The sequence below is a fragment of the Cyanistes caeruleus genome, chromosome 9 (genome assembly GCF_971803275.1).
Source record: "Cyanistes caeruleus chromosome 9, bCyaCae1.hap1.1, whole genome shotgun sequence".
NCBI lineage: Eukaryota > Metazoa > Chordata > Aves > Passeriformes > Paridae > Cyanistes > Cyanistes caeruleus.
Window position 1 is genome coordinate 1,627,631 of NC_141709.1, and position 15,289 is coordinate 1,642,919.

Here is a 15,289-nt window from a genome sequence, read left to right on the forward strand (position 1 = left end):
CCTTGGTGAGAATTCAGAACACATCTCTTTAATCACTGCCAGATTCCTACTTTTCCTTTAGTTTTCATTTCTAAACAGCAATTCAACTGCTGGTGCCAAAGTCTTGGATGCTCAGAGTTCCCAGCTGTGCCTCACAGGTAACAGAGAGTGAGAAGTTTGGTCTGGGAAGGGGCTAAGGAACCTCTTTGCCTTTTTAAGGCTGGGATCACAAAGTTGGGGGGAAGCACCAAAGTAAACCCAAGTTGCTGCCATTTCCTGGCAGTCCCTCCTACTTAAAAACATGGTCTCTGAATCTTTGAAGGAGAACAGAAGAATGGGGGGTGTCTCTAAAGTTATTTTATATTGTCAGAGGAAGGTGTGAAAAGGAGGAGCATGCACAGGGTTTTCATTAAATGCTTTCATTTTTATCTAGAATCCACTGGGTCTTCTAAGGTACCTTCTAAGGCCTTGGAGATTTTGCTTAGCAGAATTCAAAACTCTGAACAGCAAACTCACAGTCCACATCTGAACCTCTGGTCCTTTAGGAATAAAGTTTTGGAGGCCTAGAGTAGCATGGAGCATCTTTCCTGAACAGCTTACAAAACTACTGGGCGAATTTCAGACTACAGGCATTTGGAACAATAATATTTACTCTTTTTATAATGTAAAGATAACTCCTGCTCAAAGGAGAACTGTATTTTCACTCTCTTCTATTTCTTTCAAGGAAGTCTCTCATCTTGCATCTAAGACTCCTTTGACAGACCAACTTTAAACAAAACCAAGAATTCTTTGTAAACATATTTTGAATACCAAGTATTTTTAGGGGGAAGGGAGAGACAGGAGGACAGAAGAGAAGTTCAGAAATCCAACCAGTCTGTCTTGTTTAAGGATAAAGTACCAGATACACCAATAAGATAAAACCATCACAGAATACAAAATTAAACCAGAGGCAGCATCAGGCTTTTGTGAAATCATCATTAAAATCTAAGCAAGAAAAAACCAAAGCAATGCAGTATATTGGTCCAAGCAATTAATTAAGTAACCCCTCATAACAAATCCTTGTTAAGTGGCTTTTGATATTCTTAGGATCTACTGGAACAGGCTACAAGGTGAGTGAAAAGTCACCAACACTGTTTTACTTTTTAAAGTCTCAGATACCTGGTAGGTTTCCTGCTAAATGCATATTTACACTATTCTCTAAAAAAATCTGCATCATTACCATCATTACCATCATCACTGGTTTTTTCTGTAATAACTGGAAAATCCAGCAGAACAAGAATTTCTTCTTTATCTTTTTATGGTGGTCTTGAAACTTTGTATGAAGAGAAGAAGCTGAAGCCTGTTTGCATGAATCTCCTGGAGGAGATGCAGACAGAACTGCACCGGGAGCCACACGGGCATCACAACCATAAAGGCAGAAAAAGATGAAGAGAGAAGACAGCACAAGACCCTGGACTCGAGGAACCTGACCTTCCCATGGAAAACAATCAGGGAGAAGAGCAAATTCATCAAATATTCAATCAAAGCTTCGTTTCTCAGAGCAGATTTTCCACCGAAGGCATCCAGCACTCCCTGCAGAAAGGTGAGCTGTGCATTACAGAAACTTTCAAAGTTCAAATGTTTCAAACTTTCAAAGTTTCAAATGCCAGGTATTTCTGCTAGTCAGCCTTCTCTTTGGATACATCTCCTCAAACCTTCACTTGAAGTAAAATATCAAGATATCTAGATCCAAAAAATAGTAAATAATAGCTGGATGCATTCTGTTTCCCAACTTTCTGTCATTTCTAGTAAATTAATAGAGGCTTTTTTATTGTATCCTGTTCCATTTGCTCCACATGATGATTAGCTGAGTAAAAATGCCTTTGGAAAGATTTAGCATGTGTTTCATACCCAAAAAATGATGCAGTGAATAAGTAAAATAAATATACACGATTGCCTGGAATGCTTCTGTCAGCTCTGTAATACAGAATAAACTCTTCAAAGCACATCTTTACCTTAGAAAACATTAACAGAAACAATGAGGCTCAGGAAACCCCAAATTGCTCAATGCTTTTACTACACAGATCCAATGAGAAACATGTTGGAAGGTTTGGTTTGTGGTTGGTTGGGTTTTTGGGGTTTTTTTTTTACGTTGAGGTTTGACGCACAAATTGGTCTTAAAATATTTCATTATGAATATTTTGGAATTACCACAGACTCGTACAATGAAAAGGCTGCTCCTTCTTGAGATATCTGCAGACACTGTGTTTCTCCAGATGATGCAGTTGGGTTTTTTTGATTCAAACAGAGCAGCTACTGGCAAACCAGTGAGTTTTTAACTTACTGAGGATTTATCAGGATAGACACCGGCTCGTAGCAGGGATGCCTTCCAGCTATCCACCTCCTCTTGGGAGTCACAGGCTAGCTCAAGGAAACGGTAATCCTTGTAAACATTCCTAGAACAAAGAGCACCACATTTTAAAACTAGCATTTTACTACTCTCTATCATGCACACAGCATTTTCAATTAAAAATCCTTTGAGATCAGAAATTACTTGGCATTTGGACAACAGACTTTATGGGACAGGTGCTTGTTTAATAATTACATGGAGTACTTAAAAATATCTTAGAATGCTCCAGCACAGCTCTGGAAATAATAATCAGCTAAAAGCATCGTGAAACTACTTAAAATTGATTTTCCTGCTTTTGCTAAAACAGAGAACTTTTAGGGGAAAAAAGGGTGTTGTGATATGAGGACAAACACATAAGACATGCCAATGTAACATCACAGCTTGTGATAGACTGCTGCTATAACCAATAAACACCAAAATCATCACTGATGCAACTTCTTCCTATGTTAAGTCCTTCCAGTCCATTTTATACCTTTTTTAGTTTTTAGACATCATCAGTAAAAGAGGAAAAAAGAGCAATGATAATCAAAATGTTTTTAAACAAAAAAAACAAACCACTGATGTCTCTCATTGTAGTAAGAAAACTGGGACATGTTTAAATAAAACCTCTTGCAGGTAGTTCACATAATGAGATAAATACAGGGGGAAAAAAAAGGGAAAAGAGGAAAAATACATCTGTAGGAAGGTGATACTTGTAAATTCTTCAATGAACAGAACAGATTTTCCCCTGACAGTTTAGCCATTACTTTCTGAATCCCAATTCTATACACAGACCAGATCACTGTAAATTTGTCAGCCAACAATCTTTTTAGGAAAGACCACAAGCTTAGCTGAGAAGCGTTAGGAAACCACATTTTGCTAGATTTTAACAGTTGCACAAGGATCAATCTTCCATCCTAACTAGACTGTTTTCTTCCCTTAGCAAGCTGTGGAGGAGAGGGGTTGATGGAGATTGCTTCACTCTCAATGACAAGGGGGGGAAAAAAACCTGAATTCACTATGGAATAAAGAAATAAAGCTATTATTGTCACTGCCTAGATAAATTTCTTTAGCATTCTGGGAATGGTGGGATTTCACTGCCACAGTGCTGGAACACAAGTGACTTGATGTAATTCCCACTCCCAGAAGTGATTCTCTCCTAACCAACAATGTGACCAGGCAGCTCACAGCCAGGCTTTGCAGGGGCAGTCTCAGGAAACAGGTGAAAAAAAGGTAAAAGAAGTGTAATTAAACCTGAGAATGAAGCAGCCATGACACCAAATCATTAAATTATCACCTATGAAACCACAGTACAACAACCAGAGCACGCCCACTCTGAAGAGAGCAAAATGAGGGATTTTTTAGCAGGCTCGTAACAAAGAATAAAGGACATACTCAGATTTATTTCCTTACATTGGTGACTCAATTCTCACCAAATTCAAAGGCTAAATCTGAGCACACCAGGTTTGCACTACTCCCTTTAAAAACCCAGAGTGGAGGTGCCACCAGGGCATTTCCCCACAGTTCAGCCACAGCCACTGACAGGATGAACAACTGAAAGCTCAGTGGATTCTTTTCTTGATTGAGAAATTTAAAATTAATCCTTTTTCTTCCCTGACTCCAGAAGTACTAACCCTGTCTTAAGGCATATAGTAGATGACCTTATCAGAATCTGTTACCTTAAACTGAGAAAACACCTGAATTTTATTCAGTTTGTGATATTGTGGAACTCCAAGTCAACATTTACTGAGCAAAACAAAGAAGTAAATTAAAAAAAAAGAAAAGATAAAAGATAAAAAAGAGAGAAGCATAATGAAATTGCCAGAGAAAAAAATGCTTTAATTTATTGTTAAGAGAAACTTTTACTAAGATAAGCTTTTTTGGATAAGATAACGAAGCAGATATAACTTTGAAGAAATAGGAAGCTGAAATGGTAAAAGGGTATTCTCAGCAAAGATGACTAAAAATAACAATAGAGCAAATAAAGGCTGTAAAACATAGTGATAGGGAAGTTCCAAAAACACTTATCTGCAAGAGCAAAACAACATGACACCAGCTTGTGAAAACATTTTTTCAGGCCTGTCATGTTATATATTACACTTTTTGGCATTTTGTGGCTGTGTGAGCAGGGGTTCCAGCCAAGAACACGTGGGAGCTGACACTCCTGCATCCTGTCTCTGTGTCAGGACTTCTCCTGAGGCTGGGGACACCTCATGGGCCAGCTGATGTCTCCAGATCTCCCAGACCCTTCTTTCTCCTCCCTGTAGGATCTGAGAGCTCTTTGGTCACTGCAGCACGTGTGAGGAGCTGAAGGATGCACGCCCTGAGTGCTCCCAGGAATGTTCCAGAAGGGCAGGTAAGGGGATGCTTGTCTCCCCAGCTGCTTTCTTTGCTGCTAGGCTGCCTGTCTTTCTCCTAGAAAGGCAGACAAGCATAGAAACTTTTCAAAGGGAAAAAAAACCAAACTAAAATAACTTCTTTCAGTAACTTCTGAAAAGAGTGTGTCCTTTTTCTGTTACCAGTGGAATCTTACAAAAACATATTAACATGTTTTACTCATTAGGAATCCACTGGCGTCTCATGGAAAGCTGTAAAAATGTTCTTGAAAACAATTCAGATTTTCTGTTTTCTTCTCTCTTCCACTTCTTAAAATTGCTGAAGACATCAGCACAGAAACAGTTACTACTCCAGCCTCACCTGCATTCTCCATCTGGAATACTGTGATGTTCTCACTGTCATCTCTCTAGCAGCTAAATGAGAAGTCAAGACATCAAGGACTTTGACAGAATAAAGGATACCAGGAGAGATGAACTCTCAATAATACCAATCTTGTGGATATTCAGGCATCTGTAAATCTAAGGGGCTGCAGAAATAAGAGATACAGAAAATGGAAACTGCCATTTGCAAGTAGTTATTTCCCTTGAACATTCACCATTTCTTACATGTGAACACATAAATGAGAAAACTTCATCTACCACATCTACCTACTCCACTTCCTCCTGGAGTCCCATCACTGTAATTCAGTATTACACATAATACTGAATATTAATATAATATTACATAATGAAAATATAACCATAGTGGCACTACTGGAAATCAACATATTACTGTGATAATGCTGCCTTTTTATTTCTCAGAGTAAAAAAATACAAAAGGCTACCATTTGTTATCTGCAGATTTTATTATACTCTAGATAAATAAACCTCAACTTGGAATTGCATTCCACTAAAAATACAACATAATTGCTCGTGAGGATGAACAGACAATTGGACTAAAAGCATAATTTTGCAGTTCTGGAAAGATTCCACACTCAGGACCTGCCTTCTCTAAGCCAGACCCATCACCTCAAAGTCCAGCAGCCACCCAGCTGTGACTTTGCACACCCTACAACTTCTTCACTCTATTTTTACCTTGTTTTCCTGATTCCTTTCCCCTGTGTATTTCAGGGCCTAATAAAGAAATGCCCACAGGTGTTTCTTGAACTCCTCCCATCACAAAAGAATCCAAACAGGACTGGATTAAGGTATTTGGAAGTGCCCAAGAGGAAAGTGAGAAATGCCAGGTAAGTTTGAAGACTGACCCAGCTGTGAGTTACTGAGATTTCCCTTCCACCCACCCTAAAGCCTGGGCTGGCAGGGAAGGCTTCTCTGCCTATAAACCAAATTTCTGCAGTCCAGGAGCAGGGAGTGAATAACACAGAAAGAACATTGCAGCATCACTGGGTTTCCCTCCATCAGGACGTGCTCTGAGCACACATCACTGCTGCACATCAGCATGGACTGCATCTCTTGCAATTTCTTAATACTAAGATAAGGTTAAATATTTATCTCCAACAAACCTAAAAATTTTTGAAGGGCAACCACTGCAGGCCCATTACAAACCCAGTTAACATGTGCATATACATTAATGTATCCTCACACATAACCATGTGCACACAGAGCTCTTAGGCTGAGCTGGATTTCAGTAGACAAAGTTGTACTGGAGATGCATAAAATTCCTTTTTATAGAGAGAAAATACAAACCAAGAATAATTAAAAATTAATTTATTCTTGCCAGTGTGGGAGGAGATAGAACAACCATTACACAGCAAGAACACTAGTGTTATTTTTTAGAATTGGGCCTAGAAACTACTTTAATCCTTTGAAGAACACAAACCTGTATTTAGCTTCAGCAGTCCCACTGACACAAGTGAAGCTACTCACAAACTGAAAGATAAAAGAAATATCTTCTTTAAAAGGGATTCCAAAGGGATTTTTTTGTAAACATCTCGTCTCTATTAGGATGGAAGCAGAACTGATGGTTAGAAATCTAGAGCTAAATGCAAATTGATCCCATTTATTCCATGAAAAACACAAAAGATTCAATTCTTAGGTATTTGTTACTTGATTGAAATTGGAAACATACAGAATCTGGGTTTAATGAATAGTCACCTAAAATGAAAAGGGGAGAAAATAACAGAATCCAGACACTCCAGCTATTGGGAAAGGTAGCCTTGGATGATATTGGATGTTCTCTGTCTATTTAACCTGCAGCTCCACTGTGCACACTCTGCTTATTCAAATTTACTCTTATGACTAAATTTGAGATTTTGGACACCTGTAATTGCACAATGGCTGGTTGAGCATGTGCACTTTTTTCTTTTTTTATTCTAAATAAGAAATCTCTACCAGAAGCTCTGCAAATCATATATTTTGAAGAAACAAAAATGGCCATCTGCTCTGAGTTAACAGCAATGACTAACATTTTCTATCCATTTCAGATCACTCCAATGTGAATGCTAATTAAAATTAATTACACATGGCTCTGAAGATTCTTTCTTTCTTAATATCTAGAAAAGCCAAGGAGACAATGCCATGAAATAATAACACTTGGGGATTTTGCCACCTATGTCATGTGAGTGCTCTCCCAAAAGCATATGGATCTTTTCAAGCACACACACCCAAAACACACAGAAACCCCCACAAGTTTAAGGTGCAAATGAACAGAAGATATGCTGCTCAGTATATAGGCCAGCTTTGGCAATGAAGTATCTCGAGTTCTGTATGTAACCCAGAAGAGAAATGCAGCCAAAACTAACACCACCCAGGCCAAAATCCACAGTAGTAACAGTGACTGCCACTAAAATATTCCATAAGTCCCTGGAGGAGAAGGTTTGATGCCTTTGGCGGGGAGGGATGAAGCCTGGTTTGGAATCTGCCTCGGGGCCACACAGAGACACAAAAGCTGCCCCCAGCTGTCAATACCTGCACCATATTCTCTCTCTCTTGTCATGCAAAAAATATTTGTCAATAATGACAAAAAAGAATATATTCCAGAAAAAAAACAACCCTTTTTTAATTTTTTTTTTTTAAGGGAAAGCAGCTGGCAATAAAGGCTAGCCATTCCTTGGGTTTGTATATTTTTCCTGTTCTTAAATATTGTCCTCCCCAGCATTTTAGGAGTTTGTTTAGAAATGTTAGCAGCTTTTCTTCTGGATTAAATTTGTAGGGCTTTTTAATTAAACAGATTCTCTCTCTTCCATTTTGAACAGAGAGGGCTCTGAATAGCTTACAGTCCAGCTCTTCCTGGGGCTTAGCTTTCTGAGTAATTCAAAAACAGTAACTAAACATACATCTCATTTTAGGCTTTCTCCTTTAGCCTGGCGAGTATCCAACACCTCCTCTGACCCGGTCTCCTTTCACTAGTTCCCTTTATTTTGGCTCTTGCCCAATTTCCCTTATATATGGACAGCAGTTAACCAGTTGCTGCCCATGGCCAGAAATTCACTATTTAAAGCTCATTTTAACTCCCAGAAACAACTGGTGCTCCATCCTCTTCTAGAGCAACACAAAACCAACATCTCACCAAAACACGCAGCGATACCTTTGGCTCGGTGTGATTTCCTGGGTGCTAGCAGCCAGCACAGCTCCCTGTGCAATCTGATTCCTGACAGACAGAGTGTACTCAGGAGTCAGTAGCTACCATTCCTCATCTGGCAGTTCTATTTTCAGTCCTATTGTGTGCCCTCAGAATGGCCTTTTGCTTGCTCTCCTCTGGACATTCATCTGTGTGTCAGATTAAAGAGCTGTTTTTACAGGCAGGCAGCTCTGGAGCAGGGCTGGCAGATTCTGTCCCAGATTATAGAGGGGCATTCTGCTCTCAGGAAGCCACTCCTGTGAAAGGAGAAGAACAATTTTGTGCTTTGCACTTGCTCCTCACACCCCTCTATCACACAGAACCACAGAGGTGAGGAAAGCAGCACCGTTACTGCTTTCATCTGGGTCTTGGTTGGGCAGAACAGTAAAAGACAAGAACTGGTGGCATCTTCTGCGAGGAAGGCAGAATTTCACACACTGGCTCTGCTCCTTTGGCTCTGAGGAAAGGAATGAGTGTGAAGAGGAGCACAGAAAGGCTCCTGATCAGGGACTCCCCACCAGGTAACCCTTCCTCACCCTCTGGTTGCTACTCCCAATATTGGTAGGGAAGGCTTGAAAATTCACCAATTTAACAAACACTTCACCCTACTACCACTGATAACCCCCAAAACCTGCTCCCAGTAGAATCCCTGCTCCTATAAAAGAGAATTCATCTCTCCAGAGCTGGAGAAGAGGTGGAAAAAAGCTTTTTCTCAGGTTTTTTTTATACCCAACATCATTTCTTTAATTAAAAGGGAATTATTATATAAATGGAATTGTAATACATTAATACAACAATTAATTGAGCTGTAAATCAGGAAAAAAGTGTAATTACACTACTGCAAAGGCAAGAGATTATTTTAGAACATCAGACAATCTGTTAAAATGGTACCACGTGGATCATCAGGGTGAGATGATGAGAACTGATCAGGGGACATGGAGAGGTGGGACTTGCACAGATCCTTTAGGGAGACACATTTACAGTTCTTGTCCCAGGTTACAGTACTTGGGTAACAGAAAAAGCACCAATAAGTGAAAATTTTTTACAAGAAATAGAGAATAAATCCAGTATTTGGAATGAAATCCTGTAAGGAACTTTCTGGGGTGGACAGAATTTGTTTTCTTTGTTCTTGAGCTCTGAACAAGAGTCTTACCTACCCAGCAATGAGAATATGACAGGTTAATCTACTGCATGGGAGCTGAGAAGCTGACAAAACCCTCTCTTCATTCTTTGTTCTTCCTAGAAAGTCAATCAGTGCCTACATCTACACAACTTCACAGTAAGCTCTACAGCAGTCCTGCAAATATTCTGCCTTTTCCTATAGCATAATTCTTTTAAAATATTCAATATGGTTGATCTCTTTTTCCAGTCTAAAAAAAAACTTAAGACTTGCCACGAGTTTCCTGTGGAGAAGATGGTTAACACAAAATAGCTCTCACTTGTCAGCTTTAGGTTTGGATACTCACTGCTTGAACCCACAGCTCAACTTGAGTTACTTATGGCAGGCTCGTGTAGACACAGCCAAAAACGATCCAGGAATCACAGAATTATTGAATTTATTTTGTTGTAATATCAAATACCCCTAAGGTAAGGAGACTAGAGGGGTCCATTGCAAAGCTCTTCCATAGTGTCTATAAATTAAGTAGATGGCTCACTCAAAAACTTGAGATGTATTACTTACTTTGCAGAAAAACAAACCTAATCTCCCTGTTCTTTAGGTAATACTGGAACTATTTCAAGCAGTTTTCCTTTTCCCACCCTCACCTCTTTTTTTTTTCTTTTTTTTTTTTTTTTGGTGTGTTTTTTTAAGATTTAATTAGAAAGTAACATGAAAATAATTAAATTATTTCACAACACAGCCTTTTCATAAACACACAATTATGTTCATTTCATGAGAATTTATCTTCACTGTGAAATCAATCGTCACAGTCTCCATTTACTCTACATTACCAAGTCACATTTGATTCCTGTCACAGAATTGTTGACTTCTGCACTAAATCAAAATGACAGATACTGTTAGTTCCCTTCTCCATCTATCCCCAAGTCTCAGCTAACTCAAGATGGTTTTTCCTTCTATGCAGTGAAATGAGTACTTTCCTGGTAACTATATTTCAGAGCTGGAAAGGTTTTCATAAATGGAAAAAATGCAGTGCATAATCCAGGAAACTATTGAAATGTACAGTATCAGAAACATATGGCTGGAGCAAATACCTATGCAGTGAGGGGCTGGGAATGAAAAAGAGAACAAGCTTATTAAAATTCTTCTTCTAAAAGGTTTTTGCTTGAAAATTAAAATAATTTAATTGAACATTAAGAAAGATTTCACAGTCAAGGAAAAAAAAATGCTGCAGATTATGGGGGGAGAAAAAAGAGATACAGAATAATCTCTGTGTTATCATGGAAGCTGGAACAGATGATTTTGCCTTTGTTCTTTAACGATCTACATCTTAAATAGCAAAATGGTTCCATAACCAGAACCCTCAGTGGGCAGACTTCGAAAGCTGATTTCTTTCTCAGCTGCTAAGGTTTTCTTAATTGAAAAAAGCACTTCACCACCCCCCAACAAAAAAAAGCCAACCAGAAACTAAGTTAATTTTTTACATGATCTTTAAAAAGCAAACATCAGAAACCAGGATTCAACAGATTACCACAAACAACAATAAGATTTTTTTATTTCAATAGATCTTTATCAATTCCCTCTTTCAGTTTCCTTAAGAACATGGCATAGGGTACAGAGTCCCCAGCCAGATCACTCCACTCGAGAACCAACACTCCTGTTTTTGCTGACACATCTATAAATTCAGGATTCAGTGGAAAATGATACTAATCTTGTTTTGATCAATTTGTGCCAGGAGGCAGATTTTTAGAAATAGCAAAAATCAGCTGTTTTACGGTAACAGAGAAACTGCTGTTTTAATTAGAATTCAATAAATATTTCTTCAGAAACAACTCTGGCCTCCCTTAAAGCTGCAGGACTGACTCCATGATCTGCCTCTCACAAGGCAAAGGTATTTTGTGAACTTCCTGCTGTGTTGTCGTGTCTTAACATGTCCATGTGGATGTAAAGATGTTTTTAGAGCAGCTTGCAGAGGCTGCAGGGTCTACTCAGAGCCCAAAGAGGCAGAGTTATCACAGACATGGCAAACATTTTAGACATCTGATTTTGAAGTCCTTGATGTCTAGTATGGATGAAGATTGAGTGAAAATGGGAATGTCCAGCTATACATCACCTAAGTAAATCCCAAACTTGCCAATTGAAATGCTTCTCTTGGATTTTCACAGCAGTTCAATGATTATTATTTATGATGATGATAATATTCAAAGTCATTAGTCAAACCAAAGGAGAAACAATTAGAAAATTTTAAAATTTCTTTAAAAATTAACAAATTTCTTATGGAAGTAACCTAATAAGTACAGCTGCTATCAAGCCACCAGGACAAAGTTACCTTTCTTGATGGATGCACACCCAACACTGGGATGATCCACACACAACTACAGCAAGAATCATCAGAATTACATTCATTCCCAGCATCCAAAGCTCATTTATGTTTTTAGAACATGAAAAGCTTTTCAAAGCTTTTTTCTTTGCTCCAGAAACGCAACTGGTCAAGCATTTGAAACGTTATTCCCAGCTAGTATGTGTGTGACATGCTTTCAAAGGGCACATCCTGGCAGGCCATGTCCCCTTGCAGGCTGGCTCAGCCTTCCTGGGCTACTTCAGACTGAGCCTGACATTGTGTCCTCACGTTTCTGGGGTCAGCAGAAAGCTGACAGCTCAGAAATCCCCCTGATTTGCTTTTGCTTTGCAGGAGGGAGGGGCACTCCTTGCTTCTGAAATTCTGGTCACTATTTCTGGCCACTTTGGGAGCAAAGACAGCTGCTCTGCAGCCAGCCACATCATCTTGAGTGTCTGAAGATAATGCCAAGCTTTGGTGATGTGGGGGAGAAGCAGATGTGAAGGAATTTAGCAGAAGAGGGAAACAAAATCCATCCATGCTACCCCTGCAATTCAATTTACTTACCTGCCTGAAAAAAAAAGCTTACAGGAATTGCCCCTTACCTGCTAAAATGTAATTCCACTGAGACAGCTACAAATGAAACTCTCTTCCTCAGTTTAGAAAAATATAAAAATTACACCTCACTTTTATGTCTTTTGTAACATTTAAGGAAATTGTTTGTGCACAGTAATCTGAACTGGCTGTGCATCAGGAGTAGCTTCCATACAGCACCCACACCACTTAAAACAGAGAAGAGTCTGAGTGGAAAAGTGAGGCAAAAACTAAGCAAAGATTTTATTAATTAGAGAAATAGAGGAATCTATTTTTTCTCCATTCAGCAGTGTTTAAACCCAAACAAACAATCAAATGTGTCCCAAGATTAATGACAGGCAACATTTTCCACTGGAGAAAGTGAAAAGCAATGACGCTTTTGTGATTTCCACCAGTTGAATCTGGTCACAAGGTACAGAAGTCATGTATGTTTTGGTAAGCCTAGGTGACTGCCAAATAAAACAAAAATAGGATCAGGAGATGATTATTCAGCCACAAGGAAGGACTGGCTGACTCATCATGGAGCTGTTTCACCCCACGAGTGGCTCTGAGGACATCAGCCTTTCATCCCATGGTTATGCAACAGCAAAGCAGAAGATAAATCAAGAATATCAAGACCTTGTGCACTCAACAGGGTGGAAACAGCAGAACTGCACTCACAGTTATGAAAATGCTCAGCTAGATGCCATTTGATAGAAGTATCTGCAGAATAGCACATTTTCTTACCTCTGCTCTGTGTTAAACAATGCAAAGATGTGTTTGCTGGACATGAAGCTCTTTTCAACATCTCGCACTTTCAAGTTGTCCAAAGGCAGCATATACTTCTTCTCTTTCTCCTAGGAAAAAAAGGATTAAAACAACACTGTGTGAGAAGAAGCCTGATGTCAGCAAGCTCTGCTTAGTTGGTACTTTTGTTATCACAAGGAAATACCCAAATTTAAAAGTCTGCTTATCTTTCATAGATCTACCTGCAAGAGAAATGAAACCTCAGTTTCAGTTCTGTTTTTCACTGACCCTTTTAAAACATTTCCTAATAAAAGAAGTTCACCTCAAACACACAAACATCTACAATGGTTATTTTTCATTCCTCTGAATTCTAAAAAATCAAGGGTCAGACTTAACTACAATAAAAGTGTGTGATCAAAAAAGAACTCTCCAATGTCTGCACAGCAAGTGAAGTGACATAAGTTCATCTCTACTTTGTTGTTATTATTAATTATGCAAGCATGGCATTCAATAAACCCACACAGAAACTTTCATTCTGCCTGTGAAAAATACAAAACACATACAAATCAATCAAAATAATGCCATTATTAAGGTTTTATAACAAAATCAGACACTAATCTAACTAGCTTATTTCTCCAAATAGGAATGAATTATTCATTCTTGCTGTAGCCAACTGCTTTGCAATTTCATCACAACCCTCATTTACAGCACAATCACAGTAATTTCACCTTTTCCAGGTTTCTTCCTTCTTGTCACTTCCAATTAAGGGCTAGCAAGGTAATTCATTATGTCAGAACAAAAACCCTGAAGTGTATTGGCCGTTTCCATCGTGTTAAACTTCCTTAAGCGCTTGCACTGATGGATAAACTGAAGCAAACCTCTCCAGTTCACTTTGCAATCACACCAGATGTTAAATAGAAGGATCCAAAGATGAGAGGTCATCCTCCAAGCCCTCATTCTGGGCTTGCACACCATGATAGATCTGCTGACAGGGGTATTAGCACAGCACAGTTTAACAGCTTCTAAAAGCCATTAAGGTACTGTTAAGGTTGGTGCCACTTTGGCAGCAATGGAGTGCAGAGAGTTTTCCTGCCCTGGAATTCCTGCAGTTGATACTAAATGGGTTTTTCATGAATTTGGCTCCCCATTGACCCTACAGAACGTCAAAAAACCACTGAAGTTGGAGATCTTCCACTCCTTCCCAGTCCCTCATCAGACAGTGTGAAGCAAGGCTGAGTGGTGTCTGCCCAGCCACCACCAGAGCCAGCTCTGAAGTTCAGCACCACTGCACTTCCCAAAGTGTTCCCAAAGTGTTCCCATCACTCATGGGCTCAAGGAAGAAATGTGCATGGGATGAGTTTATTGTATGAGACAGGACTAAGGGACAAAGCAAAGCAGGGCTCAGCCTTGTCTCTCTGTGTTTCCCAGAATACACCAAGCACCTTGCAGTGCACACAACTGGAAGATGGCCTGGCAGATGCAATTCATCTTGGCTGAGCTTCAGCACATTGCAAAACTAAGCTGGATGAGAAAGGCCCTAAGAGTGAAACTATAAAAATCCTGTGACATGGCCAACAAAGGCTCACTTTCCTAGACAGCCTCCTACCAGGGCCTCAGGACAGAAAAAAAACAGATTTCAAAAGCCCTTCTGAAAAAGCACAGTTTCTCTTATTGCTGAATACAAAGGTTATAAAATTCTGTGTATTCCATAAAAAGCATCTGATGGATTCAGGAACTGCCTCTATGTTAACCACCCTAGGAATTATTCCTCACAAAAGAAGATACACAGGTATATTCTCCACTCTCTCATCTAACATCTGCTCCCATGAAGGAATCTAGTTCTGTGCCACTCTGGAGCTGTTTATCACAGCTCAGATCTGTATTTTCCTTCCTTGGGGCTCTCCCAGCAGGGATTGTACACTGCCACCCACTCAGACAAATCAAACTAAGCCATGTAAATTCATAATTTATCAATTAAAAAAAAAAAAAAAAGCAAACAACACTAAATAAAGATCTTATAAATATGCATGTATGCAAATTAGAAACACATATCCTCTAATATTGATTTGTATTGATATGGTCTGTTTTGCTATTATGAATTTATGACCTAACTAGTATAGTAAAGAAAAGGATAACAATGTATTAGCTCCACTGCCATGACAAAGGGAGATATTCTAGCATATACTGAACTTTGTACCAAAAGCAAATATTTTCATTTTCAGCTGAAAGCTGGGCTGAAAGGCAATATAAGATACTTTTGTATTCTATTTGA

At 39.1% G+C, this 15,289-nt stretch overlaps 1 protein-coding gene across 20 annotated transcripts in view; it reads right to left on the reverse strand.

The window, feature by feature from the left end:
* Positions 1–15,289, reverse strand: part of DNM3 (dynamin 3) — a 169,214-nt gene that overhangs the window by 52,730 nt on the left and 101,195 nt on the right. For all 20 annotated transcript variants that reach the window (XR_015273928.1, XR_015273929.1, XM_086842342.1 and 17 more), the window contains 2 exons: positions 13,018–13,127; positions 2,303–2,414 (listed from right to left, as the gene is read on the reverse strand). Coding sequence is in view for 18 of the 20 variants with exons in the window: in XM_086842342.1 (XP_086698468.1) it covers positions 2,303–2,414; positions 13,018–13,127 (222 nt within the window). In the remaining 2 variants the exon portion in view is untranslated. The remainder of the gene's footprint in view (positions 1–2,302; positions 2,415–13,017; positions 13,128–15,289) is intronic.